We start from the raw sequence: 26,150 nt of genomic DNA, 5'->3' as shown, positions 1-26,150 counted from the left end.
GAAACTGTTTCCTCTCTGGTGGGTGGGGGGAATCCAGAAACAAGGTGGGGCATCATCTGAAAATGAGAGCTTGGCTATTTAGGAATGGAATCAGGAAGCAGTTTTTCACACAAAAGGGAAGTGGGAATCTGGAACTCTCCAGCAGAAGACTCCGGATGCAAATTTTCAAGACTGAAGTGGTTAGATAGTTGTTAGGTCAGGGTAACAAGGGTGTTGAGGTGCAGGGTGATCCAATAGAATAGCGGAACAGGATCGAGGGGCTGAATGGCCTACTCCCGTTCCTATGTTCCTCGCAAGTCCATGGCAGGACTGGCCAAAGGGTGCACACAAGTGCTCAGCGCGCACAGGTGACCCATGAGCTGTGGCCTGCGGATTGCGTTGAGGTCATTCTTACTTGTTCCTCACCCGAACAGCTACGACTCCAGCGCGGCCTCGAAAGACGAGATAAAAGAGCGCTTCGCGCAAACCATGGCGTTTGTGGAGGAGTACCTGAGAGACGTGGTCTGCCAGAGATTTCCCTTCTCCGACAAGGAAAAGAACAAGTTGACATTCGAGGTAAATAAATGCATCCGCTCCGTAGTTTATGCAGCTTGTCTGCCGACACCCCCCCCCCCACCTCCACTCCATCAACGTTGGTCGTGCTGTGCCTTCATCCCCCCACCCCCTGACCGTAAAAGATTCCCTGCCTCAAACCCTCCAGATCGATTTGACTTTAATCTATCTTCTTAGCGACCGCATTGCTCTGCCAATTGGCAGAGCTCTGGCGCAGAATTATTTGACCTGGATGTTATTATGATAATAATAATAATAATAATCCTTCCGTTTGATACGGCGCCTTATCAGGTCGTCGAGACTGTCTCAAAGCGCTTCGCAGGATATACGGTAAAGCGGAGTGACTGTCTATTTTGTGGGTGAAACGCTGCAGCCAATTGCGCCCGGCTGCGTCTCCCACAAACAGTCTTGGATTGGCTTCCCCCCCCCCACCCAGAAATAATGGGGTTATTAATCAAGCGATTTTTTTTTCTCTCTCTCTCTATTTTGCAGGTTGTGAACTTGGCTCGGAATCTGATCTACTTTGGCTTCTACAGCTTCAGCGATCTCTTGCGGTTGACCAAAATCCTACTGGCCATCCTGGACTGCGTGCACATGGCAACCATCTTCCCCATCAGCAAGATGGTGAAAGGAGATGACAGCCGAGGTACGAGCCCGTCGAGTTTGTGCAGTCCCGTGGCGTAGTGGTTAGTGCGTTCGCCTCGCAAGCGAGAGGACCCGGGTTCGATCCCCGGGCGGGGCAGGGAGAAACCTTAGGCGAGTTTCCTCACTCCACGCGCCTCTGTTTAACCCGCAGTAAGAGGGAACCTGGTTGTTAGTCAATTGGTGGATCGCTTTACGGGGGTAATAATCCCTCAAAAAAAAAACCTGGTCGCTCAATCCGCGACTGTTTGTGGGACACTTGCCGTGCGCAATTGGCTGGCCACAAAATACACAGTCACTCCACTTTACAGTATATTCTGTGAAGCGCTTTGAGACGTCTCGGCGGAGGGATGAGGCCCTGTATCAAATGCAAGAATTATTATTGTTGTTGTTGTTATGTGAAACCATTTCCGCAGTTGGGATTGATGGGATCCCCCACTCACCAGGACCCAGCTGCATTGACCAGTCAATGTGTGTGTGTGTGTCTGTGTACTTTGCAGGCAGCAATGTTATGCGATCCATTCACGGAGTGGGAGAGCTGATGACCCAGGTGGTCCTGAGGGGAGGTGGGTTTCTGCCTCTGACCCCCATCGCGCCCCAGGACGGGACCACCAAGCCGCAGGCCGAGCCAGAGAAGGAGGACATCCTGGTGATGGACACCAAGCTAAAGACGATCGAGATCCTTCAGGTGAGCCAGTCAGCCGGCCAGAAGTGTAGTGACTGTGACAGGTGGTCGACTTCACTCACTCTAACTGGTGCAGCTACAGAATAACATACTGAATGTAGTCTTTAGATAACTGCGGCTTTCAGAGTCGCCGTTGCCTGTCCCTTTTAACACACTTCAACATGGAACTAAATGATCACGTGTCTCCGATACATTAAAGATAACGTCCTTAATTATAACTGTTGCCGAGAGTGGCTCAGTCACTAATCAGGGTGTTAAATCCATTGTATCGGGGGATTCCCGGCTTGCTTGAACTATCTGTAAACTGCTTATTAAAACCCTCTTTCTTTCAATCCCGCTGCTTTCTTTCCAGTTTATTTTGAACGTCCGCTTAGACTATCGAATCTCCTGCCTCCTGTCTATATTTAAGCGAGAGTTTGATGAGAGCAACGCCCAGACCGTAGACTCGCCACCGAGTTTAGGATCCTCTTCCTCTGAGGGACCCAGCAACGTCCCAGGTTTGTATCCGGGTCACTTCGGAGCAAGGGCTCGGTTGGTTAGCTCAGTGGACATAAACCCCCAACCCCCCAAGCTGCCTGCCCTACCACCAGCAGGTGGGCTTTCAGACTTTCTGCCCTCCACGCTCTGGAACTCCAATCCCCGACTTCCTCCCTCCCTCCTCTTCTCCCTTTCTGCTCTGACACCCATCGCCTCGTTCATGGTCCATCTCAAGACCGAGCTCTTTGACCCACTGTCGGTCACTTGTCCCTTCCTCTCCCCACTACCCTCAGCTCCCGCTCCCCAGCTCGGCTTCCCAACCAGTTAATGTCGGGCGTTTTGGGACATCCTCCCGACGTGAAATACCCTGCGTAAGCATAAATTTGCATGTGTTGGAGCCCAGTAGATCTTTTTGGATCACCCACAAAACACACAGCCTTTAGGAACACTTTCCGCCCGCTTGTATTTCTGAGAAGCTTTACACAGTGAACGTTTGATCTCACAGGCACGTTAGATTTTGAACACATCGAAGAGCAGGCAGAAGGGATCTTTGGTGGAAGGTAGGTTTGCCTCAATGCAGCTTGCACATGAATACGATGCGATGCTGTGTATAGTCATGTATTTTTTGTTACCTGAAGGGGATGGCGAGAGTTTTGGGGGATTGGGTTAGGCCCTTGTTTTTGTTGCTAGCCCCGGGGTAATTTCTCTCTCCCAGCGTCCTGGCCACCTGAACCGCCAGATAAAATCGGTCATTCACCTCCTGGCTGTTTATCGGGCATTGCTATGTGCAAATTGGCTGCTGCCTTCACCTGCAAAAATACTATTACAGTCACTACCCTTAATAACAATTGCTGTGAGGCACTTTGAGACGTTTCGACAGCAATGGAGATGTATCAAATGCAAGGATTATTATTGGTTCTATTTAATACTACTAATAATAATCCTTACATTTGATACAGCGTCTTATCACTCTAGACGCCTCAAAGCGCTTCAATTGTTTGTATGACGATCGCTGTGAAGTGTGGAATAATGTGGAAAGCTGCTGGCTTTGTTTCCCACAGTGAGGAGAACACGCCCTTGGACCTGGATGACCATGGTGGTCGGACGTTCCTCCGGGTCCTGCTGCACCTCACCATGCACGATTACCCCCCACTTGTCTCGGGCGCTCTTCACCTCCTCTTCAGACATTTCAGTCAGAGGCAAGAGGTCCTTCAAGCATTTAAACAGGTACCTGAAGTGTGTGTGTGTGTGTGTGTGTGTGTGTGTGAGGTCTGTACCGACTACTGATATACATAAAACAGTGAGGATCCCTGAGAGAGCTTCACTGTGTGGGGCAGGGGGGAGAAGCAGGTAAACCTAAGCAGGTGGTCCTAATGCTATCGCTCAGCCCACTCCTCCTGCTCCAACTCTGGCTCTGCAAAGAGCTTCGAGGCATTCTCCTCCGTGAACAGTGGCGTGTACGTGCAAGTTGAAGTCATTGTTGTTGTCGTTGCTGTTGGAGGTTGAATAGAGGGATTTTGCTGGGATGTTGACTCACCGGGAATCGAACCCAGAACCCCGTCACCTCAAATCCAAACTAGCTTAACCCAACGGCAGTATCCAGAGTGATTGTCTTAGATTTGTGAATAAATTGGGTCCTTCGAGACCCTCCTCTTCGACTGCGCCTTCGGTCACCCTCCCTACCCCTACTCTCCCCGCCCTCCAACCCTCCTGATCCCAACCACCAGCTCGGGTGCGGATCCCTGACTACCCAGCGCCTTGGGACGTCCTCCTGACGGGGAAAGTCGCCGTGCGAATGTAACTTGTTGTTGAGAGCACAACGGCAGAACGTGTACGGATCGGGAGGGCTTGTTAAGACGGGACGGTTGGGAACTAAACGTCTCTCCCGATGCCTCAAAAAGGTCCAGCTGCTGGTGACGAGCCAGGACGTGGAGAACTACAAGCAGATCAAGGCCGACTTGGACCAGCTGAGGCTGCTGGTGGAGAAATCCGAGCTGTGGGTCTTCAAGGGGCAGGTTTCGGACGAGGGCATGGAGGGGGGCGACAGTGTGCCAAGCAGCAACGAGCTGAAGAAGAACAAGGAGGTAAAACTCATCCCTTTTGAGAACCCGAGGCCAACTGTGAACCGTTCATCCTGTGAAGGGTGTCTCGTCCTGCAGGGGCTCCTAATGAGCTGTCAACGCAGAGTTAATACAAAGTTGCTCCGTGTTCTTTGGGACCTGCCCTATAGTTAGTTGTCTCTCCGTGGTTAGAGCAGCCGTGCTCCTGTCCCAGCAACTTGGTAATCACCGCAAGCGATGCGGATATTTTGTTTGCCGGCGTTTCGTTCGACCTGGAAACAAAGGCACGGTCCGTCGATCTCCCAGTCAGAGCAAAACCGCTCTGTTTTAGTTTTATTTTACTTTTATTTCACTTGTGGTTTTCTTGTGGTCGTGCAGGCTGGCAATCCTCCTGCCCCCCAAACCCCCCCCCACCCGCCCCCTACCAACCACCACCGCCAACCCCCACCCCCACCCCCAACCTGCTCACGTTCGCCCACAAAAATGCACAGGTCAGTCGCCTTTGCGGTAAAATCCCCTCTGAGCCGTGTTCGTGGTGTGAACGGCAAAGGTCATCGTTATTATAAGCCAACGCGCTGCCTCTGTTTGTGGCCGCAGGGTGACTTCACGAAGGGCCAGGCTCCCGGTTCGGAGGGGGCGCCCACGATCGAAAGCACCAGCAGCAAAAACTACCGAGTGATAAAGGAGGTGAGGCGCCGACTTGAGGGGTGGGGGGTGCTGCTGACGGCTGTGATCCGTGACTGAGCCAGCCCTCACCGTTGGCACTGACTCTTCCTCCCCCCCCCCTTTCTCTTCCCTGGCCGGTGCAGGTGCTGATCAGGCTCAGCAAGCTGTGCGTGCAGGAAGGCTCGTCTGTCAGGAAGAGCCGGAAACAGCAGCAGAGGTTACTGCGGAACATGGGGGCTCACACCGTGGTCCTCGATCTGCTGCAGATCCCGTACGAAAAGGTGTGGTCGCTTTGCGCGGTTCAGGAAGCGCTCGCGGGGCCTCACCCAATGTTTGAACCCAAAAGGTCATCTTCCCTCCTCCCCCGCCCCTCATTGTCCAGCGCCTTGGGACCCCCTCCCCACGTGAAAGGTGCTTTACAAATACAACTTGTTGTTCTTGCGTCGTGGGGTGTGGTGCGTGTGTGGTGGGGGGGTGGGGGTGGGGGGGTTTAAGGTAATCACGAGCTCCGTGTGTTTTTTTTAAACACAGTTTGACCTTTGAACCCCGCAGATGTATTTCAGCTCTGTGGCGCGCACCGTGCGTGAGGATGGGTGGAGGTTGATTGGGCTAACGATCTCCGCAGTGCGTTCAGAGGGTGGGGGGTGGGGGGGTGGGGGGATGGGGTGGCAAGCACACAGTTAACACAAAGCCCAGGGCGCCTTTGAGGTAGCTCTGAAAGGGCAGTAACTGAAGTGGAGAGTGCGGAGCTGGATTGACCTGACCTCACCTGAGAGTCCTCCAAAGCAGCGCAAAGTAGGTAATGGGGGGGGGGGGGGTAGAAATAGTTAAGTGGGGGTGTTCCCCCTGCCTTCACCAGCCCAGAGGGACAACTAGCGTGAAGTGAAGTACCCCTCGCTCCCGTTTCCCGTAAAGCCGGGAATGCGGGATGGAGTTCCGGAGGGTGGGGGCAGATTGGCAGCGAGGTGGGACGAGCGAGGTGGGGGACGTGAAGCAGGTCGGAGCCCGCTGAGCGGAGGGATGGTAGGGGGTTAGGAGGTCGCAGAGGTAGGGGGGGAGCAAGACCATGGAGGGCGTTGAAGGTGAGGAACAGGATCTTGAACTGTGTCCTCTGTGTGATGGGAAGCCGGTGGAGTCAGGCGAGGATGGGGGTGATAGGGTGACGGAGCCTGGTGCGGGAGAGGATACACCAGGATACAAGTGCCTCCAGGTGCTGGAAAGCCAAGAGAATCCTTGCACCTGGGTAATGTCTCCGCTTTTTGTCTTCTCGCTATACGTCAGGCTGAAGACCTCCGAATGCAAGAGATAATGAAACTGGCCCACAAGTTTCTGCAGAACTTCTGTGCTGGCAACCCGCAAAACCAAGCCCTCCTTCACAAGCACATCAACCTCTTCCTCACTCCCGGGGTAAGACGCTTGATCTCAGATTCCAGTGTCCATCCGTATATCAGCCTCCAAACACAACAGCAACTTGCATTTATACAGGACCCTTCCCCCAAGACAGGGTCTCAAAAACTCCCGTCACCCCATCAAGACTCTGACCTGTGGGTTCTGACTGACACACCTCGCCATGGTTTGGTGCAACGCAGTGGGATCCTTTGATGGGTCGATTAAACGGCTGGCATTCCAGATCATTGCTTTTTTTTTTATTTCTTTGTCTATTTCACCCACCGGCGCTGTGATCCTGTTCCCAGGACTGGCCTCCGTTACTCAGGACAACCCTCTAGTCCACCCTACCGCCCCCCCCCCATCCCTCCACACACACACACACACACACACTGCCTCTTCCTCACACTGCTCCTGTCTCGTTCATTGCTTGGGGTTGAGGTCCAGATTTACGAGGGCGTTTGACGTGTCAAACAGACTCAATAGACTGGTTTGAACCGCATGACTATACAAGTTGTTTAGTTGATCACTAAGTGAAACCGTTAAAAGCGCACACCAAACACAGACAACAATCACTTGCTTCTTCGTGTCTGAGATAACTCAGTTTGCGAGACAGGTATCGGCTAATAAATGAAGACGCAACCGCGTGATAAATTCTGCTTCGATCAGAAGCCACGAGCCTAAAATTTGGTGACTCTCAATCCACGGCTGTTTGCAGGCCACCGCTGGGCGCGACTGGCTGCCGTGTTTCGCCCTCAAAATACACAGTCACTAGACTTTGCAATTAATTCTGTATTAATTAATTGATTCTTCCCCCCCCACACCCCCCAAAAAAAAGTTTGATTCTATTTCAAAAAGCCCAAATAAAAAAGTTTCACCTACGAACGAACCCTTGTTCCACTAATAATAATAATAATTAATAATAATAATCATGTAGCCTAACGTCTTCCCCCCCCCCCACCCACCCCCGAGGGTCTGTGCGGGAGGATTCTCGAGAGTGTCGTGGGTTGCTAAGTTACCTCGTGGACAGCGATGCCCTCGGTTACTCCTCTTCTCGTTGCAGATCCTGGAGGCTGTGACCATGCAGCACATCTTCATGAACAACTTCCAGCTGTGCAGCGAGATCAACGAGCGGGTGGTACAGCACTTTGTCCACTGCATCGAGACCCACGGCCGCAACGTGCAGTACCTCAAGTTCCTGCAGACCATCGTCAAGGCCGAGGGCAAGTTCATCAAGAAGTGTCAGGACATGGTGATGGCCGAGGTGAGCGGCAGCCGCTTTTTTTTTGCGTCGACGCTGTGGAAACTGCGGGTCCCGTGATGAGAAAGGAAGGAACTTTGTAGCTTCTCTAGATTAATCTGGTCCTTTGGATCCAGCATAAGTCTCCCTCCTCTTTTCATCCCGTTCCATTCCATCTCGATAATTTGGCCACTCAACCCACGACTGTTTGTGGGACGCTGCCATTTCGCCCACAAAATATACAGTCAGTTCACTTAACAGTATTCTGTGAAGCGCTTGGAGAGGTCTCGAAGACGTGATAAGGCGCCGTATCAAATGCGGGGATTATTATTATTATTCCATCTCAGCCCATCCCAGCACAATACTTCCTGCAACTTTTTCCTTTTCAAGTTTACATCCAGTTTCCCTGTTGAACTATATTGATATGTACTAACGCTACTTATTCAAACGTGTTCTCTCCACATCGATTTGGAAAGAGTTGGCTTCTGAATCCAGGCGACGCTTAAGAGTGGCCCCACACGATTTCACAATCCTACACCTTACAAGTTCTTAGAGGCAGTGACTGAGGTAGAACTTGGGGCTGTAGGTTACCTTATTCCCTTTCGCTTGGAACATAAGAATTAGGAGCAGGAGTAGGCCATTCGGCCCCTCGAGCCTGTGCCCCGCCATTCGATAAGATCACGGCTGATCGTCTGACCTAACTCTTAATTACCTGCCCTATCCCCATATCCCCTAATCCCTCTATTTCTTTTGAAAAAAAATCTATCAGTCTCAGCCTTGGAAATCCTTCGTATTCGTTCCGCCCGCAAAAAACACGCAGTCAGGTAACTTTGCCGTCTATCCCGTCGAACGTCTCGAAGGCGTGACCAGGCCCTGCGCGAAAATGCAAGCGTTATCATCGTTCCCTCGAAGCGATTTGCAATTGAATCTCCCCCCACACCCCCTAACCCCGCACACACCCTCCCAAATCCAAGCCGCGCGGATCCCTGCTCGGAAGCAGCAGGGGAATCAGCTGATGGAATTACCTGCCCTAAGCTCTCGCTCCCCTCGCAGCTCGTCAACGCCGGCGAAGACGTCCTGATCTTCTACAACGACCGCGCCTCGTTCCAGACTTTGGTGCAGATGATGCGCTCCGAGCGGGACCGGATGGATGAGAACAGCCCCCTCATGTACCACATTCACCTGGTGGAGCTGCTGGCCGTCTGCACCGAGGGCAAGAACGTCTACACCGAGATCAAGTGCAATTCCCTGCTCCCACTGGACGACATAGTGAGAGTGGCCACGCACGAGGACTGCATCCCCGAGGTGAGCGGGGACGCACGCGTGTCGTGTGTGTGTGTGTGGTGTGTCGTGTGTGTGTGTGGTGCGTGTGTGGTGTGTCTGTCAAGTGCTTTGAGACGACCTGATAAGGTGCTGTATCAAATGCGAGGATTATTATTGGTATTTTTATTACTGACCACCTTGTGGTTTTCACCGAGGTACCCTTCACTCCTACGACAGCTGCAAACGCGTTGTGTCTTTTTTTAAAAAAATTTCTTCTACGCAGGTCAAGATCGCCTACATCAACTTCCTGAATCACTGCTACGTGGACACAGAAGTGGAGATGAAGGAGATTTACACAAGCAACCACATGTGGAAACTCTTTGAGAATTTCCTCGTCGACATATGCAGGGCAAGTATTTCTGTGGGATTCTCGCGTAGCATGTAGCCTCATGCTTGTAGCTCTTAACTCGTGGATTGTGCCATGTAGTTTTCTGTGCCCCGACGCGTAACTAATTGGCCCGACAGGAAATTGGAGCCCAACTTTGGATTGCAAGCTACATTGTTCGGACCTTATTTACCCCTCCCCTCACCCAGGAATTTTCTCCCTATTCCTGAACTCCAGAAAGCACTTGATTCCTTATTCTGTTTAGGTGAGGGAACGTTCCTGGAGTTAGGGTCAGATTTCGTGACAATGTACCTCTGGACAGCTGGAGTGCTGTGGGCTTGAGTCCGCGCCAGTTTGGTCGCATGGAATGACTCGAGATGCCGTCCAAAGCCCAGGGAGATCCAGATGGAGCGAATTTGGAATCTTTTGGCCCCTTTACTGTCTCTTCAAACCATTTTAGAAACTCTTTGATTAATACACGTCAGCTGGAGGTCAGCAGTGAACCGTTGCCTTGAACTGCCTTTTAAGCCAAACCAACTCAATTTTGGGGGTGGGGCGAAGGCAGTGGCACGTCAGGTTTTGTGGTAAAACGTCAAGTCATTTTGTTGGATAACGTTTGATGTTAAGCGGCGTCAATGAATTGTCGAGGCATTTTTATGTAGGTTAAGGCGGGGGCAATAATACAGGTGATTTGACTACATTCTCTCTGCTCTACAAAACCCCTCACTGCTTCCAGACCCAAAGCCGCTCTCCCCCATCCCACCCCCGACGCTTCCTCCCCCATCCCCCGGACTTTATTGCGGCACAAAAGTCAGAAGTTGGATTTCCAGTGAAAACTTTTTACGTTGAGGAAGCCGGGTCAAAACCCTCTCAGATTGCCCCGTGTTCTAAAAGTATTTTGCAGTTTGCGGTTTATTTTGTCGACTGAATCCTTTTTGCTTCAAACTTTTATTTCGGGGACTTTCTTTGTAACCTCGTGAATGATTTATGTCGCCGCCAGAAACCAGTTCGTGTTTCAAAATTTATCGTGAAGGACAACTGGGTTTGGACAGGGTATAAATGCAGCTTAGTATCAATACCAAAGTGATTACAATAAGCATCCTGTAGTTACATTCAGTACTTAAGCTAATAGTCCAAATATGATCCCTTTAGGTAACGGATACGTTTGACCATCAAAATACTAAAGAGCAGTTGTCACATTGACGTGCTTTGATGCAGAGGACATTTTGCCAGAATAGATTAAACCTCAAGCAAAGCGCAATGTCAAATGAACTTGGTTCAATCGGTAGCGTTTACACCTCTCTGGGTCCGAAGGTTGTGGGTTCAAGCCCCGCTTCGGGAACTTTGAGCTCCGTCCTGCTCGTCACTGGGGCAAACGGGCAACCGTGTCAGAATTGACGTCTTTCTCATGAGACATAAGGTCCCACCTGGGCCTGTTCAAATCAAAGATCCCGTGGCGCTATTCGTATAGAGAAGGGAGTTAACTCCCAGCGTCCTGGCCTGCAGTCACCCCCAGTTAAATTGCTCATTCACTCTGCGGTTGGTTGTGGCACGTGACATTACTGCGCACAACTGGAGAAGTTTCGATAACGTTGTAGGCTTTCAATCCGACACTGGGGTTATCGTGTGTGTGTTTTTGCAGTGCCTAATTCCGCAGTGTGCTGTGTTTCGGAAATTGCTGTTAAGTTATCACTCCCCCCCCCCCCCCCCTCAACCTTCAATGAAGGCGCTTTTGCCTGCAATTGCAGGTGTGCAACAACACCAGCGACCGAAAGCACGCGGACAACATTCTGGAGAGATACGTCACCGAGACAGTCATGAGCATTGTCACCACTTTCTTCAGCTCTCCCTTCTCTGATCAAAGCACCAGTTTACAGGTATGGCACCCTCCTCCTTTGGACAGGCTGGATGATGAGCTTGCGGCTTCTAAATAGCTATCAAGACCCCCGCCCCCCCACCACCCCTCCAGCCCCCCGCTAATCCGAGTTGCGTGTGTGTTTTCTATCGAAGAGCAGTGACTCCCATCAATTAACTCAGCACCAACTTTGGCAGATGGGAGATTATTCGTGGGCACTGCAGTGGATTGCGTTAGGAACCGCATTGGGCGATGCAACTCTGCAGGAGCGCGCGTTTGTAGCAAGTGCTAGTCGCTGCATCGCTGCAACATCGGTGCTGCATCGACGTACGGCAGAAGTTGCAACCTGCAGCCGGGCGCGTTAGAAGCTGCGGGACTTTGCTCTTAAGTCCAAAAAAAAACACGGTGAAAATCTCTTCAACCAGTTACAATGGTTTTTCCTCTCTCCCCACCCCCCAACCCCCATCCCACCCCCAACGCATTTACCATTCACTTAATTAAACTCTTTGTTCACAGCTATCTGCCAGAATTATGAGTCAAACTAACGAGGTATTTTCAAGCTCGGTCTCTCCAAAGTTGCATAGTTGCCGACGTTCGCTGGGTCGTTCGATATTCCGCATTTAAAATAATAGTGATGACAATAGTGGTTGCATTTGGTACAGCGCCTTATCACGTCGTTGAGACATCCCAGAACGCGCCACAGAATATACAGCAATATGTTTTTATATATATATATACATACATAATATATATATAGTGTGTATTTTGTGTAGCGAAAATCAAACAAAAAAGACTGGGGAAACATTCTGATGTAGAGAAAGGTGCATTGCACATGGCATTATAGAGGTACAGTCGCAGTACTGTCTGGGGAGGGGGGGTGGTGGGGGAAGTGAGACTGGGGGCGGGGGTTAGAATTGAACTGTTGGCAATTATGCAGTTTCCAACCTTTCACTTTACACTGAGGTGTGGTCTGATGATGTGATCTTTTCTCTCTCTCTCTCTCTCTCACTGGAACGATTTTGTGAAGCCTGGAGATGTTTGTTTGCACGAGTTTGGTTGATGTTTTGTCGGACGGGGAAAAAAAAAGCCTGTTTTTTTTTTCTTATTTTGTCTTATTTTTTGTCGAAGAAAAAAAGGAAAACCTCTCTGCCTTGAACACACGTGCACCGGTTCACTAACCCACCTCTCAGCCCAGCAATAGTCCCCTCCCCGTCTGCATTGCCATCGTCAAAACATCGCCCAAACACCTCTCCCGAACCGGGGGCTGGAGTTTGAAATTAAGTCGCGCTGCAGATGATTATACATGACGACCAAAAAGTTGTGATACCATTACAATGTGTATCGGGAGAAATTGTTTGCAAGTAACAAAAGAAAATGAAAACAAGTGCAATTTGGTCACTCAATCCACGGCTGTTTGCGGGGACGCTGCTGTGCGCAATTGGCTGCCGCGTTTCGCCCACAAAACATACGGTCAATTCGCTTTACAGTCTGTCCTGTGAAGCGCTTTGAGACGTCTCAAAGACGTGATGAGGCGCGGTATCAATTGCCGGGATTATTATTATTATATTATCATAAGTCTTAAAGAAATGCTAATCTATGTTTTATTAGATAACAGGGTAGATATCCCAACTTTTTGGTCACCCTGTACGTAAGAACGTAAGAATTTGTGAGCGGGTCCACAGACGATGAAAATAAAGCATTTGGGAGAAGCTTTAGCGGTTAGCTGTAGGAACGTGGACTTCTGAAACTAAGAAGCGGATTGAGGAGCTGATGGGTTGAAGTTTCAGCCTGACCCTTGCACGCGTAGCCCCACACTTGCCGTTGTTGCCTTTTGGTGTCTGTTGGCTTGGGAAACGCACACGACTGCTTCTCGTGAAGGTTGCACGTCAGACTTGCATGTCTTGTAACATCTTTTAATTCAAGCCAAACCTTCTTCCTTCTCTGTCCGTATATGGGTTTGTTAAACCTGAGCCAAGTTCCCCAAAAGCTCCAGAACCTTTGTTTGACGTATCCCTAAGCAGTTACGTGAATGGGGCAGGAGGGAGGCAGGGTCGATAAGCACAGCGCGGCTGTGCCACGCAGAGGGGGCAAAAGTTCTTTGGGGATCAAACCTGATCTGTCCCCAGCCATTGCTAACAGCTGCCCCATCCCAAGCCTTTACCCCATCCATTCAACAACAACTTGCATTTATGTAGTGTCCTTCATGCGAGATGGCATCCCGGAGTACTTGGCATTGGTGCCCAGGGGGAGAGGGAGGGGGGAGGTGACTGGAATCATCAAAAAGGAAGTTCTTCAGGGGGGGAATTGAAGGTGGGGAGGGAGAGGGAGTGGGCAAGGCGGAGGGATGGAAGGAGAGAGTTCCAGAGATTCGGGGCGTAGTAGCTGAAGGCACTCAATGTAAAGTGGCAGTCAGACTAGGAGCGGTTATCAATGAATAATGGGGAAGTCAAGCGAGAGAACTGGGAGAGGGGTGTAGGTTATAACATCTCGAAACACAGCATTTCAACTCCAAGTCATTCTGTCGGTGAATAATGAATGGCTCACTGGACACCCCTCTGGAGGGATGTTAAATCTGTCTCCTCGGGGCCAAAGTTCTGCGCTTCGCTTCAAAGGCTGAATTACTTCCCGCTGTATTTTCTCTCCAGGCTTCACGCCCGCTATGACCGAGAGTGTTCAGGTGCTACAAATGTGCTCCGAGCTCTCAGCCGGTGGCGGGCTGTGTCCCAGGCCACAAGACACACTCGAGATGAGAATAGGGGAAAATCCCCTCCGCCCAACCCCTCACCCCCTCACCCCATCCTTTGCCTTTGATTCCCTCCATCCAACTCTGCGGAGGCGCTGAGCGAAGAAGAAATGGGGAAAATTGGGAAAATTTCACTGGAGTCATCCTTGCTTTTATTTATGCTCGTGAAAATTTATCGGAATCTCAACTCTTTCTTTCTTTGTTTCTTTCTTCTGTTCCCCTCCCGCGATGTCTCCAGACTCGCCAGCCTATCTTCGTGCAGTTGCTGCAAGGCGTTTTCAGAGTCTACCACTGCCCCTGGCTGTCCGCCACACAGAAGGCGTCTGTTGAGAGCTGCATTAAGGTGTTATCTGAAGTGGGTAAGCGCTATTGTAAAGGACAATGTGCGAGCGCTAAAGCTTGTCTGAACTGGCACAGGATGAACAGGTAGAAAAACAGAGGAACATCTGGTATTTAAGTGGATTTTGCTGTTGACGGATTCAATTTATTTTAATATATAGTATATATACATATATATACACACACACACACACACACACACACAGAAACAAAAGGCAAAATACTGCCGATGCTGGAGATCTGAAATAAAAACAGAAGTCGTTGGGAGCTCCCAGCAGGTCAGGCAGCATCTATGGAGAGAGGAGAGTCATTGAACGTCTCAGTTCGTTCACCACCAGGAGGCGGGTTGACGATTCCACCTCGTTTGGGTTTACCTAAAGCGCTGCGGGACGCTAGCCCGCGCGAAGGGCGCTGTATAAATCCAAGTTGTTGTCGTTGTGGTGGTTCTTGTCACCAACTGAGTTCCCGTTGCAGCCAAGAGCCGAGCCATTGCCATCCCCGTGGACCTGGACAGCCAGGTCAACAATCTGTTCCTCAAGTCCCACAACATCGTGCAGAAGACGGCCATGAGCTGGCGTATGTCCGCCCGCAACTCTGCCCGCCGCGACTCCGTCCTCACCACCTCCAGAGATTACCGCAACATCATCGAGCGATTGCAGGTAGGGTATGAGCGGAGAGCCAGGCCAGGCCAACGCACGCGGGGCTTTGCCCCACTTCACCTTCCCCCATCCCCTTACCCACTCCCCCACAACACCCGCGTGTTTCTCCTCTCGGTTGCATTCAAAGCATTTTGTTTTGTCGTTTCGCTCACTTTTCTTTCTTCTTGTCCGTGCCATCCACTGAACTTTTAAATTATTATTTTTCTCTCTCTCTCTCCCTCCCTCTCTGCAGCTCTGTCTCTTGTGTGTGAAGATCTGCTTTCACGGAGGGTATATTGTGTGTTTTTTCTCCCCCCCGGCATCCATCCCATTTTTGACGTGCTATTTGTAGATGTTTAGGCTTCAGTTTGGCTTTCATACTCGTCCAGACTAACGTACCCTCTTCCACCAGTTTGTTCCGTTTTCCTTATGTGTGACCAGGTCGCCACATCGAGAATCAGTTGCATTCAAGGAGCCGTGATGTGTGTGTGTGTGTGTTGCATGGTTTTGTCTATTGCGTACAAAAAGATGGTTTAACTCTCGCTGATTCTAACTCTCGCTGATTCTTAACCCACCCCCTTAGGTCCCTGAGCTTCCCAGGGGTTAGGGAGGGGGAAACTAGCCAGTGCTCCTGCTCCTTGTTCCTCTACGGATCTCTCTTCAGTTCGTGAGCCTGTGCACATGGCAGCCGGGAGGGGAGAAGTCAAGCACAGCTGCGACACCAGAATTTAGTGACTCATTTCCGCTCGCTGCCAAGGGTTGAGTAGAAGCAACATTGATAGGGTGGGGGGTGGTGGGGAGGGTGGGGCATGAAACCGCACCCCAGCAAGAGATGACCAGACCAGTCGCGCATGCCGCTGAGGGAAGAAAGTCCCCTAAAATAATTGAACGCGTGAAATTTATAAAGGTGGGGGTGGGGGGAATGCAAATTCTCAGGGTTTGTGTTAACCGACTGCCTTGCGATGTCCGAACAAGTTGAATGGCGGTGGTGAATGCGATTAGCATTGCGCTAACCTCATTTGCTTTCCGAGAAGGCTGGTGGTTACCGTGGTATTGGTGGTGAGGCGTGTTGCTCTGCTTGCCTTTCTGGTCCGTGTGGTTTGAGGAGGTGTGGGTGGGGTGGGGCCGAGATGGGATAAGAACGCTTGTTTTTGATGTGGCGCCCATCGCGTCGGGAGAACGTCTCAAAGCGCTTCACAGGATTTCACAATAATAATAATAATAATAATAGTCCTTGCATTTGGTACAGCTCCTTATCGCATCTTCGAGGCGTCTCAAAAGTGCTTCACAGAATATACCGTAAAGTGTAGTGACTGTGTATTTAGCGGGCGAAACGCGGCTGTCGATTGCGCACAGCGGCGTCCACACACACAGTCGTGGATTTACTAGCGAAGTGCGGTGTGTTTACGACCGGGGTTGGTTGGTGGAAGGATTAACGTGGGGAGCTGAAGGGCTGAGAGTTTCTGCTCTTGTTGACCCCCGCAGGATATCGTGTCTGCCCTGGAGGATCGGCTCCATCCCCTGGTCCAGGCCGAGCTCTCTGTGCTCGTCGACGTCCTCCATCGGCCCGAGCTGCTTTTCCCCGAGAACACGGAAGCCAGGCGCAAGTGCGAGAGCGGAGGATTTATCTGCAAGTGAGTTAACGAAATTGGCTCTCGCCATTGAGTCAGAAGGGTCGTGGGTTGAAGTCCTCCCTCCCTCGCCCACCCCCATGTCAGATTGGGGACTTTGAGCTCACGGGGTTAGGTTGACACTCCCGGGCAGCCCTACGGGGGGAGAGAGAGCGCGGTATTGTATTGAATCCCTCCGCCTCTCCCCCTTCCGTGCCTCCTTCAAAACCTGTCCTTAAGACCTTCCTCTTTGATCGTACTCTCAGCCACCCTCCCACCCCACTACCCTCCTCCTCCTCCTCCTCCACCCTTGTTGATTCCAACCCTCAGCTCGGGGGGGGCGAAACCCTTATCTGTCCAGCGCCTTGGGACGCCTTCCGACGTGACAGGCTCCATACGAATATAATTCTGCTGCTGTTCTTGCTGTTGCGTTGCTCGAAAAACAAATGAAAACGTGCGCGGTTTGGCCCACAGGTTGATCAAACACACCAAACAGCTCCTGGAGGAGAATGAGGAGAAGCTGTGCATCAAAGTCCTGCAGACCCTGCGGGAAATGATGACCAAAGATCGGGGTTATGGCGAGAAGGTACCGTGAGCTAACCCACTGCCCATGTTTCCCCCTTTCCCCCCCTCCCACCCCCTCCCACTACCATCCTGAGCGCTTTCTGCAAATCTCTTCCAACAGGGCCAACTCCTTGGGTCAAGAAATCGTGGGGGGAGGGGGGAGGATGGGGTGGTCGTAAAATGACATCTGCAAAGTGCTTGGGACTTGCTTTGGTTTCCTTGGAGATCTCTGTATATTTTCGCACGCGAGTGGGTTGGAGGAATCGAGCAGAGGTGTGAGACGTGGGGTGACAAGTCAAGTGGCCCCACTTTGAGGGCTCTTCACCGTCCCTCCCACCCCCCAGCCCCCCAAGCAACCTCCCGACACCCAAAGCCCCCGTCTCGCTCCTCGGTCTAAAGACTGGAAATCTCCCCAACTTTTTAAAGTGTCTTTTAAAAAAAAATAATAACAGCCCGCCCGATCGCCCATTTTAGGTGAAACAACCAGCTTTGCAAATTCTTTACATTGATTTAAGAACCTTGATTGATTTTATATATAATCCCAGGGCAGCAACTTCCAGTGGATAATGGTTTTACAAATGGGGTGTAACCACTTCACGGCTGCCGTTAATATAATATCAGCTTAATCTTAAAAGGAAATCATGGGGAAAGTCACCTCCATTTTGGCTTGAAACCTCAGCCGAGACCAGTCGAGACCCAGTCTTGCAGGGACGATGGTGGGATTTTTATTTTGCCAATAAATATATATTTTTTCAGACAGCGTAGGTGCTGCTCAGCTGCTCTTGATTCAATCTCTTCATTTCCTTAAGTAAAGCGTTTCAGATTGTTGGCAGGATTTGAAAAGCAAACAGAATCTTGCGCAACGAAACCAGCTCTACAGACGTGTGGGATTGATTATGAGTAATTTAAGTCAGACAGGAGTTGGGCTCTTTGGGTGTGTGTGTATGTGTGTGTGTGTGTGTGTTTGTGCATCTGTGTGTGTCTGAGTTTCTGTGTGTGTGTGTCTGTGTGTGGGTGTGTGCCTCTCTCTCGTTGTGTGTGCGCTTGTGCGCATGTGTCTGCATGCATGTGGCGTCAATGTGTTTGCGTGCATCGGGGTCTCTGTCTATCTCCGTGTGTGTGAGTGTCTGTCTGTGTGTGAGTGTGTCTGTGTGAGTGTGTCTGTCTGAGTGTGTCTGTCTGAGTGTGTCTGTCTGTGTGTGAGTGTGTCTGTCTGTGTGTGAGTGTGTCTGTGTTTGTGTGTGTCTGTGTTTGTGTGTGTCTGTGTTTGTGTGAGTGTCTGTGTGTGTTTGTGTGAGTGTCTGTCTGTGTGAGAGTGTCTGTCTGTGTGTGAGTGGCTATGAATGAGTGTGCGACTATTCTTACCACTGGTTGAATCGAGCTGGCGCTGTACAGCTTCCCAAACTGCGAGGCCTTGGCTTTGGGAAGCATGGGGCGGGGGCTGCCTGTGGCTTGATAATAACGTGGATCCTGCTCAAAACTGTCCTGGTTTGATTTCCCCCCCCCCCCCCCCCCAACCCCCATTGCACTGCCTCTCGCTGGAGTCTGCAGGCTATAAGGCCAGACCAGACTCCTGACTGAGCCTCTGTTCACGCACCATCGTTAATCTCACTAACCTTCTCACCGGACTTGATCGAACTTTCCTTTCCGGCAAAGGGGGGGGAATGCGGTGCTTAACGTGCGGTTCTACACAAACGTGCTCTCACCCTTCTCTCTCTCTCTCCCTCTCTCTGTCTTCTCCCTTTCTCCTCCCCGTCTTCCTCCTCTCAACAGCTCATTGCGTTTGATGATGAATTGGTGGAAGTGGCTGAGGTTTACCGTTTTTTTTATTCACCTCCTTGTTCCTGTTGCATGTCTCCCCCCCCCCCCCCCCTTCCCCGCCGCTTCATTCTGCCCTATCCTCTGCTGTGTCTGTGCCTCTGAGTGAGTACACGTGCCAAGCTGCAGTGGCTTTGTAGCAGCTAATAAGTGCCAGTTCCATGCAGTCTAAGTGCCGCTGACCTGAGAATGGTTCAGTGTAAGAATGGAGTCAACTTGGGTCACAGAGGGAACGTCGGGTAAAGAGCCTTTCAACGTGGCAACACTGAAAATTGCTGAGAGCAAAAACATCCCAAAGCCCCAGCCCTACACTGTTTTCCCCCCACCCTCCTCCTCTTGAAATGGAAGGTGCCCCCAATTTTTTGCCACGGGTGCCAGGACAGGTGATTGAGGCCGTGAACTCGTTTAAAAAATCAACTCGACCGCTGTGACGGTTGAGCGGGTTTTACTGGAGGGATGAGATCAAAAAGGGTTGGGAAGCGAGGAAAAGCCCGAGGAGGGAGAGGAAACGATACCTGTTCTGTGCTGCCAAACATTCCACTTGTCCGTCGGTCTGTCTGACCGACCGACACAGATAGAGGTGACCGGCAGCAAATAACCTCTCCCATCAAATAACAATCTACGTCGCTCTCGACCATCCCGGATGAGTTGTGCTTTAACGAGGCATTTTTTTGTTTGTTTCGGTGTAGAAAAAGAACCAGTCTGGGAAACCTGGAATTTTTAGTTATTGTTGGTAACCTGCCTTACGGTCACGTGTCGGACCAGGTGAAGCCTGGCGAGAGTCGGGGGGGTGGGGCGGCGGGGTTCCTGTCTCTGCACAAACGCAGGGATTTTGGGATGGCGGGAGAAGAGGGAGAAGGCGTGTGTGAGCTCACGTACTACCCCCAACCCCCTCCGCCCACTCCCCCAAGGAAGAATTTCCTCTCAATATAAGACAAAACTCTTTAAAGAGACAGCGGGCGTGGAGAAAGAGCGTTGGGAGTCGCATGCTGAGCATCCCACCGGATAGTCTTTGCCTTATTCAAATCACGCCCGGACCTTTGCCCGGACCGACTGGAGTTCTCCCAAGCAGGTGGCGTGCGGATTATTCACTCGTGACACGCTGCTTTGCCGAGGATTCCTCTGCTCCCTTTCTCCTGCAGGGGGAAGCAGACCGGAGCTCGGGTTTCCAAGCCCTGTACATTGTCCTACTTTCAGTCGCTCGCTGCATGATTGTTGGACAGCGGCCAATGCTGGTGATGCACTTACATAAGCTCAGCTTGTTTCCTGGAATTCGGGCCTCTCAGCTGATGTGTGACCTTCATCAGTAATTGCCAATAGATGTGTGTGTGTGTTGGGAGGGAGGGGGAGGGGGTGGGGGGAGTGAGGAGCTGTTTACTGTGATGCATTGGCTACGCAGTGCAGATCAGTGAGAGGGAGGGAAGGGAGGGGGGCAGGCGGAGGAGGAGGTGGTTGGGGGGTCGGAGGATGGGCTATGGCAAAGTGTGCCAAGAGTGAGCGAGCGAGCGAGCGAGGCATGGAGTTAGGCTGCTGAGTGATTGTGCTTTGAAGTTGAGGCATTTTTGCAATGTGGTCGTTGCTGGCAGTGAATCCCTCCTCCTGTTTCAGTTTAGACCAGGAATAAAACCAACAGCAGCAGCAGCAGCAACAACACGTTGCATTTATATAGCGTCAGGAAGACACTGAATACAATCGCTGTTTAATGGGAAGAGAGGGGATATTCCTCCAGGTCTCTCCCCACGGCTGGAACCGACAGTGATTTGGCCTCTTGGAGGCAGAATGCTGATCTGGGAAGCAGATGTCTCTTTCTTTCTGTCTGTCTCTCTCTCTCTCTCTCTCTCTCTGTTTTTTTTAAAAAAAGTCTCCACTACAGCGTCATTAGCCAGCTGGAGTTCGGGAGGAGGCGGGAGAGATGAGAGATGACCTCGACAGCTTTCGCTCGCTCTCTCGGTCTGTTCCCCCCACCCCCACACACACCTCCTCCTCACGGCCCCCACCATTCCAAATAAAGACGACCGGATGACTACGTCTCAAACAATCCCAACAAGCTGGAGTTTCCCAATTTTATAATCAACGTGCCTTGTTAATTGATATTTAAATGTGTTAGATTTATTTCTCTGATAAATAACTACAGGTCCTGACCCACCTCTTCTCTTTCTCTCCCCCCTCGCCCCCCCACCTTTGCACATCCAGATCTAGATTGGGGTACCTACTATAATAATAATAATATTAATGCTTGCATTTAGTGTAGTGCCTTATCACGTCATTGAGACGCCTCAAAGCGCTTCACCGGAAATACCGTACAGTGAATTGACTGATTTGTGGGCAGTATATTTTTTACCACTACTGGTTGAATTTATCTTTCATTGTGACAACAAAAAAGATGCTGTATGCCTCTGTAAGGCTCTGTCATGTCAGTGGATGAGTGATCAGGAGTGAGAACCATCTTTATTGAGGGAGGAGGGAATAGAAGGGTCCGGGAGGGAGTTGGGAGTGAAAGGGTGGCTCTTGTGGAAAATGAAAATGAACCAGGCGCAGACGAGTTGGGCCGAATGGTCTGTTTCCATGCTGTAAAGTCTCTGTAAATAATAATTAATAATCCTTGCATTTGATATAGCCTTGACTGTATATTTTGTGGGCGAGATCTATATAAACAACATTACATTTACACAGCGCCTTTCATGTCGAGAGGACATCCCAAGGCGCTAGAAAGTCAGGGATTTGGACCCGAGCTGGGGGTTTGGATCAGGGAGGTGCGGAGGGCAGGGAGAGTTGGGATAGGAGGGTGACCGAAGGCTCGGTCGAAGAGGAGGATCTTGAAACATACCTTGAAGGAGACAAGGGAGGGAGCGAGGCGAAGGGATTGTAGGACCTTGTTCAAGACTAATACAGGGAGCAGAAGTGTCTGAGCACAGGCCACATTTACATTGAACAAACGTGGTATTCTTTTAACCCTCCCCGCCACCACAGCCAAAAAAAAACACAGCTAACGAACACCCCTTTGCCTTTATGTGGCGGCAGTGTTTTAATTGCACACAGCAGACCTGCAGAGGAGTCTTGCGCAACATAGCGTCTCACTGCAGAGAATATTAAACCGTGTGGAATGTCTCCTTGTTTGCCGATTGCTGAGATAGTGAAACACTTGACATCCAGAGCAGCCAAGAACAGGATACGTGAATCGAAATGGGACGTTTGCCATTGAGGGAACAATGAGTCTTTGTTTCATCTGCGTTAGAACTGATTACAGTGAGTGCTGCTCAGGGGCTTAGACAGTTGGAATCTTTCGCTCCCAGATTGGTGGGTCATCTGCTTCTAAGTCCCAGGAAGTCTATGTCATTCTAATCCAATGGGTGTTTTTAAGGCTTTCCAAGTTAGGCACTCAATTTGCAGTCAAGGTTTTTTTTTTGGCGGGGGAGGGCAGGAAGAGGAAGTCAGAAGGAACCAAGTGACTGTTCGATTTGATTGTGCCCCCTATTGGCAGGATTAATAATCCTTGCATTTGATATAGGGTCTCATCACGTCTTCGAGACGTCTCAAAGCGCTTCACAGAATAGACTGTAAAGTGAATTGACTGTACTTTGTGGGCGAAACGCGGCAGCCAATTGCGCACAGCAGCGTCCCCACACACAGCCGTTGATTGAGTGATCAATTTTTGTTTAATTTTTAAGGGATTATTACCCTCGGAAAAGCAATCCCCCAATCCCCTAACAAATGGGTTCCTACTTACTGCTGGATAAACAGAGGCATGTGGAGCAAGGAAACTGGCCCAACATTTTGCCCTGGCTGGCAATCAAACCCAGTTGAGGCACCTTATCAAGGCACTTCATAGGATTTTTACGGTCAACTGTAGTGTCTGAGTGTATTTGTACGGAAACTCAACAGTACACGTCACAATTTTAGCCTCCCCCCCCCCCCCCCCCATGCAAGGAATGGGTCCTGAAATTAAAGGGGGTGGGGGGCAGAGAAGGAATGCAACAATCTGATTGTCAGGGAGAAGAGCGGGATGGGTGGAGGAGACAGAAGAAGGCGTAAACCACCATTCCCCGCCCCCCCATAAACAAATCCGTGTTATAGCGGGTTCCACTGTGTGTCCCTGTTTTACGCTTAAGTGCTCAGAGACGTTCCTCCCGACGTGGAAGGTGCTGTATCAGTGTCAACTTATAGTGTAGTGAGTTGATTATTTTTATCATGGTGTGGTGGTGGTGATGAGTGGAGTGGGGCCGGAGAGGGGATTTGGAAGGGCGTAAAAGAGCACATTGGAATGTAAAAGAAAAGGCATTAGTCTTCACTGATTTGGAGGCTATAAGACGCCTTGTTTATTTTTAAATCAGCTGCTAGGATGATTCATGTCCCCTCGAGCAGATTCAGTGGAGTGACAGTGTGCGGTAATGGGTGGAAAACCCACAGTTTTTTTTAAAAAATTTCCGTGAAAGCCGAAGAGTGGGAAGAAAGGGAAGGAGCATTAGTTAACCCATCGAGTCCAAGCCAAAACCTCCTCTCCACATCCCTAGAAGCTCCCGCACTTCCTCATAAATGCTCCTGACCCATTAGCCCTTCACCAGACTCTCAATTAAGTTGTCATTGTGGTTTCTCGGCTTGCAATCATTTGGTGTTTTGAGATGGGAAGGATGAATAGACCAACTTCCTCAAGTCCATGGTTATCTCGAGTTCACAATTTCCTTCTTTTTTTTAAAAAGAAGTTAAATATTTAATAGTCGTTGTCAGCCAGATCAGACCTGCTGAACCTCCCTCATCCACTCCACCGTCGGAGGCCGTGCTTTCAGCCACTACGCCTCGATCCTTTAAGACTGTGCTCTTAAGGCTAAGAATTTTTCCAGGCCTCCGCTGTTGAACGGAGTGAGCGAAATTGGCAAAGCTTTCTCTTCTTCCCCCAACCCCCCCCACCCGCACATGCTCAGGAATAGGGGGAAATTTTAAGCGAGTCCCAAGTCATTGAGTCACAAAGGAAGGCTGGAAACTTTCTGAGTAGTGATAGAGATGGTTGCTTCTCTTGTCAGAGGTCTAAAACTGAACAGCACAAATTGTAGCTGTGATGGGGTAGTCAAGTCCTAGTACTAGTTACCCATTAGATAAGTTGGAAAAAACTCTCCCTTCATTTCTGAGTTGCGTCTCACACTCTAAGCTGATGTCTCAAGGCCGTTTCCTCTTGCTCCCCCCAACCCCCTCCCCACCACCCCTCCCGTTGCAAAACCAGGTCAAACTATTATCTTCTCAGCCTGTGTTCATTTCGTTTTCCAAGAAGATAAAAGGTTTTCCAGCAACTGAATGTGTTTGGTGCCTGTATCCAGTTCATATTGAACCTCGAATGAGACTTGGGTAAGAAGGGGGCTGGTGCACGTTTACATTGATAGCAGCGCGTGTGACATAGGTTAGATACACAGAGTGTCTCCTATATCAGGAATGTAACCAGTGTTGGTCGCGTTTCGCCCACAAAATACACAGTCAGTTCAACTCACAGTATATTCTGTGAAGCGTTTTGATACTTCTGAATCGATGTAATGAGGCCCTCTATCAAATGCAAGGATTATTATTATTAGAGTAAGGTGACGAGTTTAGTGCTCGTTAAGAATTGTTCTCAATCGTATTTTTGTTGACCCTTGACTTCTTGAAAATGACCCCCCGCCCCATCTCTCTCTCGCTCTCTCTCTCTCGCCGGCAAGGAGTCTCGGGTTTGCCAGAATGATGGCTCGTGATCTCGCTGTGGACTTTGGATCCCAGGTCCCAAAAGTGAGACAGAACCGTGGGAGATGCCAATGTCTAGTCCTGAAATGATTCACGATTCGCCAACACCATTAAGGGACAGAGTTCTGTCTGTACTGACTGGGGGCTAGCCACAGGTGGCATTTGCTGCCAAGTCAGCCCATGTTGCAAGCTTAGATTAAAGGCCATATTTATTGGTGTTCAGCCATGTGTAATGATTTACAGACATAAGTAACTTGGAAACGGATATGCAGGTGGAGCAGGATGTAGAGAATCAGCCACCTGTTTGTTCTGTAATTACCTCTAGACCCCAACATGACCCATCAATTTGCTCTTGGCAATTGTGAAAAAGCACGTATATTTTTTTTCTCTTCAATCCTGAATAATAATAATAATAATAAGGTTAGTCAGGCAGAAGTAGGAATATGGTATCTAGTTTTCGGTGTCTGATAACCATGGCACCGCAATACCTTCTTGTATGAACTTGTACAGTCTATCCTGACACCTCCAATGCAGTGGGAGGGACGCTGCACTTTTAGAGGTGAGATCTTTTCAGACGAGCAAGGAGTGAGTTAAACCCGAGGTCCCTTCTGGCTGTTCAAGTGGACAGTAAAGATCGCATGGCACTGTTCGAAAAAAAGAAGGGAGGTTCTATCCCGGTGTCGTGTCTGACATTTCCTTCCCCCAGATAAAGTGGTCATATACAAAATACCCGATTCACGATTTACAGTGAATCCCGCGAATTACTTTGCGACGGTCCTCCTTACGTGAAAGTGAAAGGCGCTGTGTCAATTGCGAATGGAGAAACACTCAGGATAATTGTAGCTAATGACGCTGCTAAACTCGATTCAATCTGAATTTCAAACAAACAAGCGAAAAAAAGAGCACTGAGGCCTTGGGAAAGCTCCATCTGCCTCTGGGGAATTCAAGGGCAAATCTCCCTTCCCTGTCGATTTTCCGACTTCAGAAAGAATCAGATTAAGCGCCTTGGTTTAAAATACAATAACGTTTTAATTTTTGTTCCCTTTGGAGTTGATCAAACGTTCCAATGAATGGGTGGATGGCGAGGGGAAAGAACAGTACACAGCGAGGGTAATAAGACAGTGTTTTGAAGCCTCCACTGTCCGATGATGATGATGATAATAATAACCCTTGCATTTGACGCAGCGCCTTATCACGTCATTGAGACGCCTCAAAGCGCTTCACAGAATATATTCTAAAGTGGATTGACTGTGCATTCTGTGGGCGAAACACACGAGCCAATGTAAGTGCAAAATACTGAGCTGGTGAGGGCATCGGGGTAATGTTCGAAGGAACGTCCTCGGAGTTTGAAGAAGGTTGTGGTGTTTTAGGGGGTTTTCAGGCCATGAGGTGCCTTTGGCTCTGGGAGCTCGTTTCAATTTCATCAGCAGCGAAATGAGGGGGTCTGGCAGGGGGTGGGATGGGGTGAGATGCTAGACTGTGGCATGGGCTCGGCAGAGCAGGGGCGGTGGGCCAAATGGCCTT

At 50.2% G+C, this 26,150-nt stretch overlaps 1 protein-coding gene across 1 annotated transcript in view; it reads left to right on the top strand.

The window, feature by feature from the left end:
- The window catches only part of itpr1b (inositol 1,4,5-trisphosphate receptor, type 1b), a 133,513-nt gene that overhangs the window by 46,145 nt on the left and 61,218 nt on the right, over positions 1 to 26,150 (top strand). Inside the window, exons 21-39 of the mRNA XM_042339713.1 lie at positions 414 to 555; positions 1,045 to 1,198; positions 1,695 to 1,882; positions 2,232 to 2,376; positions 2,862 to 2,916; positions 3,418 to 3,583; positions 4,258 to 4,440; positions 5,014 to 5,103; positions 5,226 to 5,363; positions 6,364 to 6,489; positions 7,532 to 7,732; positions 8,762 to 9,013; positions 9,255 to 9,380; positions 11,105 to 11,233; positions 14,193 to 14,313; positions 14,768 to 14,952; positions 16,417 to 16,565; positions 17,016 to 17,127; positions 18,879 to 18,917. Coding sequence (XP_042195647.1) covers positions 414 to 555; positions 1,045 to 1,198; positions 1,695 to 1,882; positions 2,232 to 2,376; positions 2,862 to 2,916; positions 3,418 to 3,583; positions 4,258 to 4,440; positions 5,014 to 5,103; positions 5,226 to 5,363; positions 6,364 to 6,489; positions 7,532 to 7,732; positions 8,762 to 9,013; positions 9,255 to 9,380; positions 11,105 to 11,233; positions 14,193 to 14,313; positions 14,768 to 14,952; positions 16,417 to 16,565; positions 17,016 to 17,127; positions 18,879 to 18,917 — 2,701 coding nt within the window. The remainder of the gene's footprint in view (positions 1 to 413; positions 556 to 1,044; positions 1,199 to 1,694; positions 1,883 to 2,231; positions 2,377 to 2,861; positions 2,917 to 3,417; positions 3,584 to 4,257; positions 4,441 to 5,013; positions 5,104 to 5,225; positions 5,364 to 6,363; positions 6,490 to 7,531; positions 7,733 to 8,761; positions 9,014 to 9,254; positions 9,381 to 11,104; positions 11,234 to 14,192; positions 14,314 to 14,767; positions 14,953 to 16,416; positions 16,566 to 17,015; positions 17,128 to 18,878; positions 18,918 to 26,150) is intronic.

The sequence above is a fragment of the Callorhinchus milii genome, unplaced genomic scaffold, assembly GCF_018977255.1.
Source record: "Callorhinchus milii isolate IMCB2004 unplaced genomic scaffold, IMCB_Cmil_1.0 Scaffold12, whole genome shotgun sequence".
In the NCBI taxonomy this organism is placed as follows: domain Eukaryota; kingdom Metazoa; phylum Chordata; class Chondrichthyes; order Chimaeriformes; family Callorhinchidae; genus Callorhinchus; species Callorhinchus milii.
Note: the sequence above shows the minus strand (reverse complement) of the source record. Positions and strands in the feature narration are given on the sequence as shown.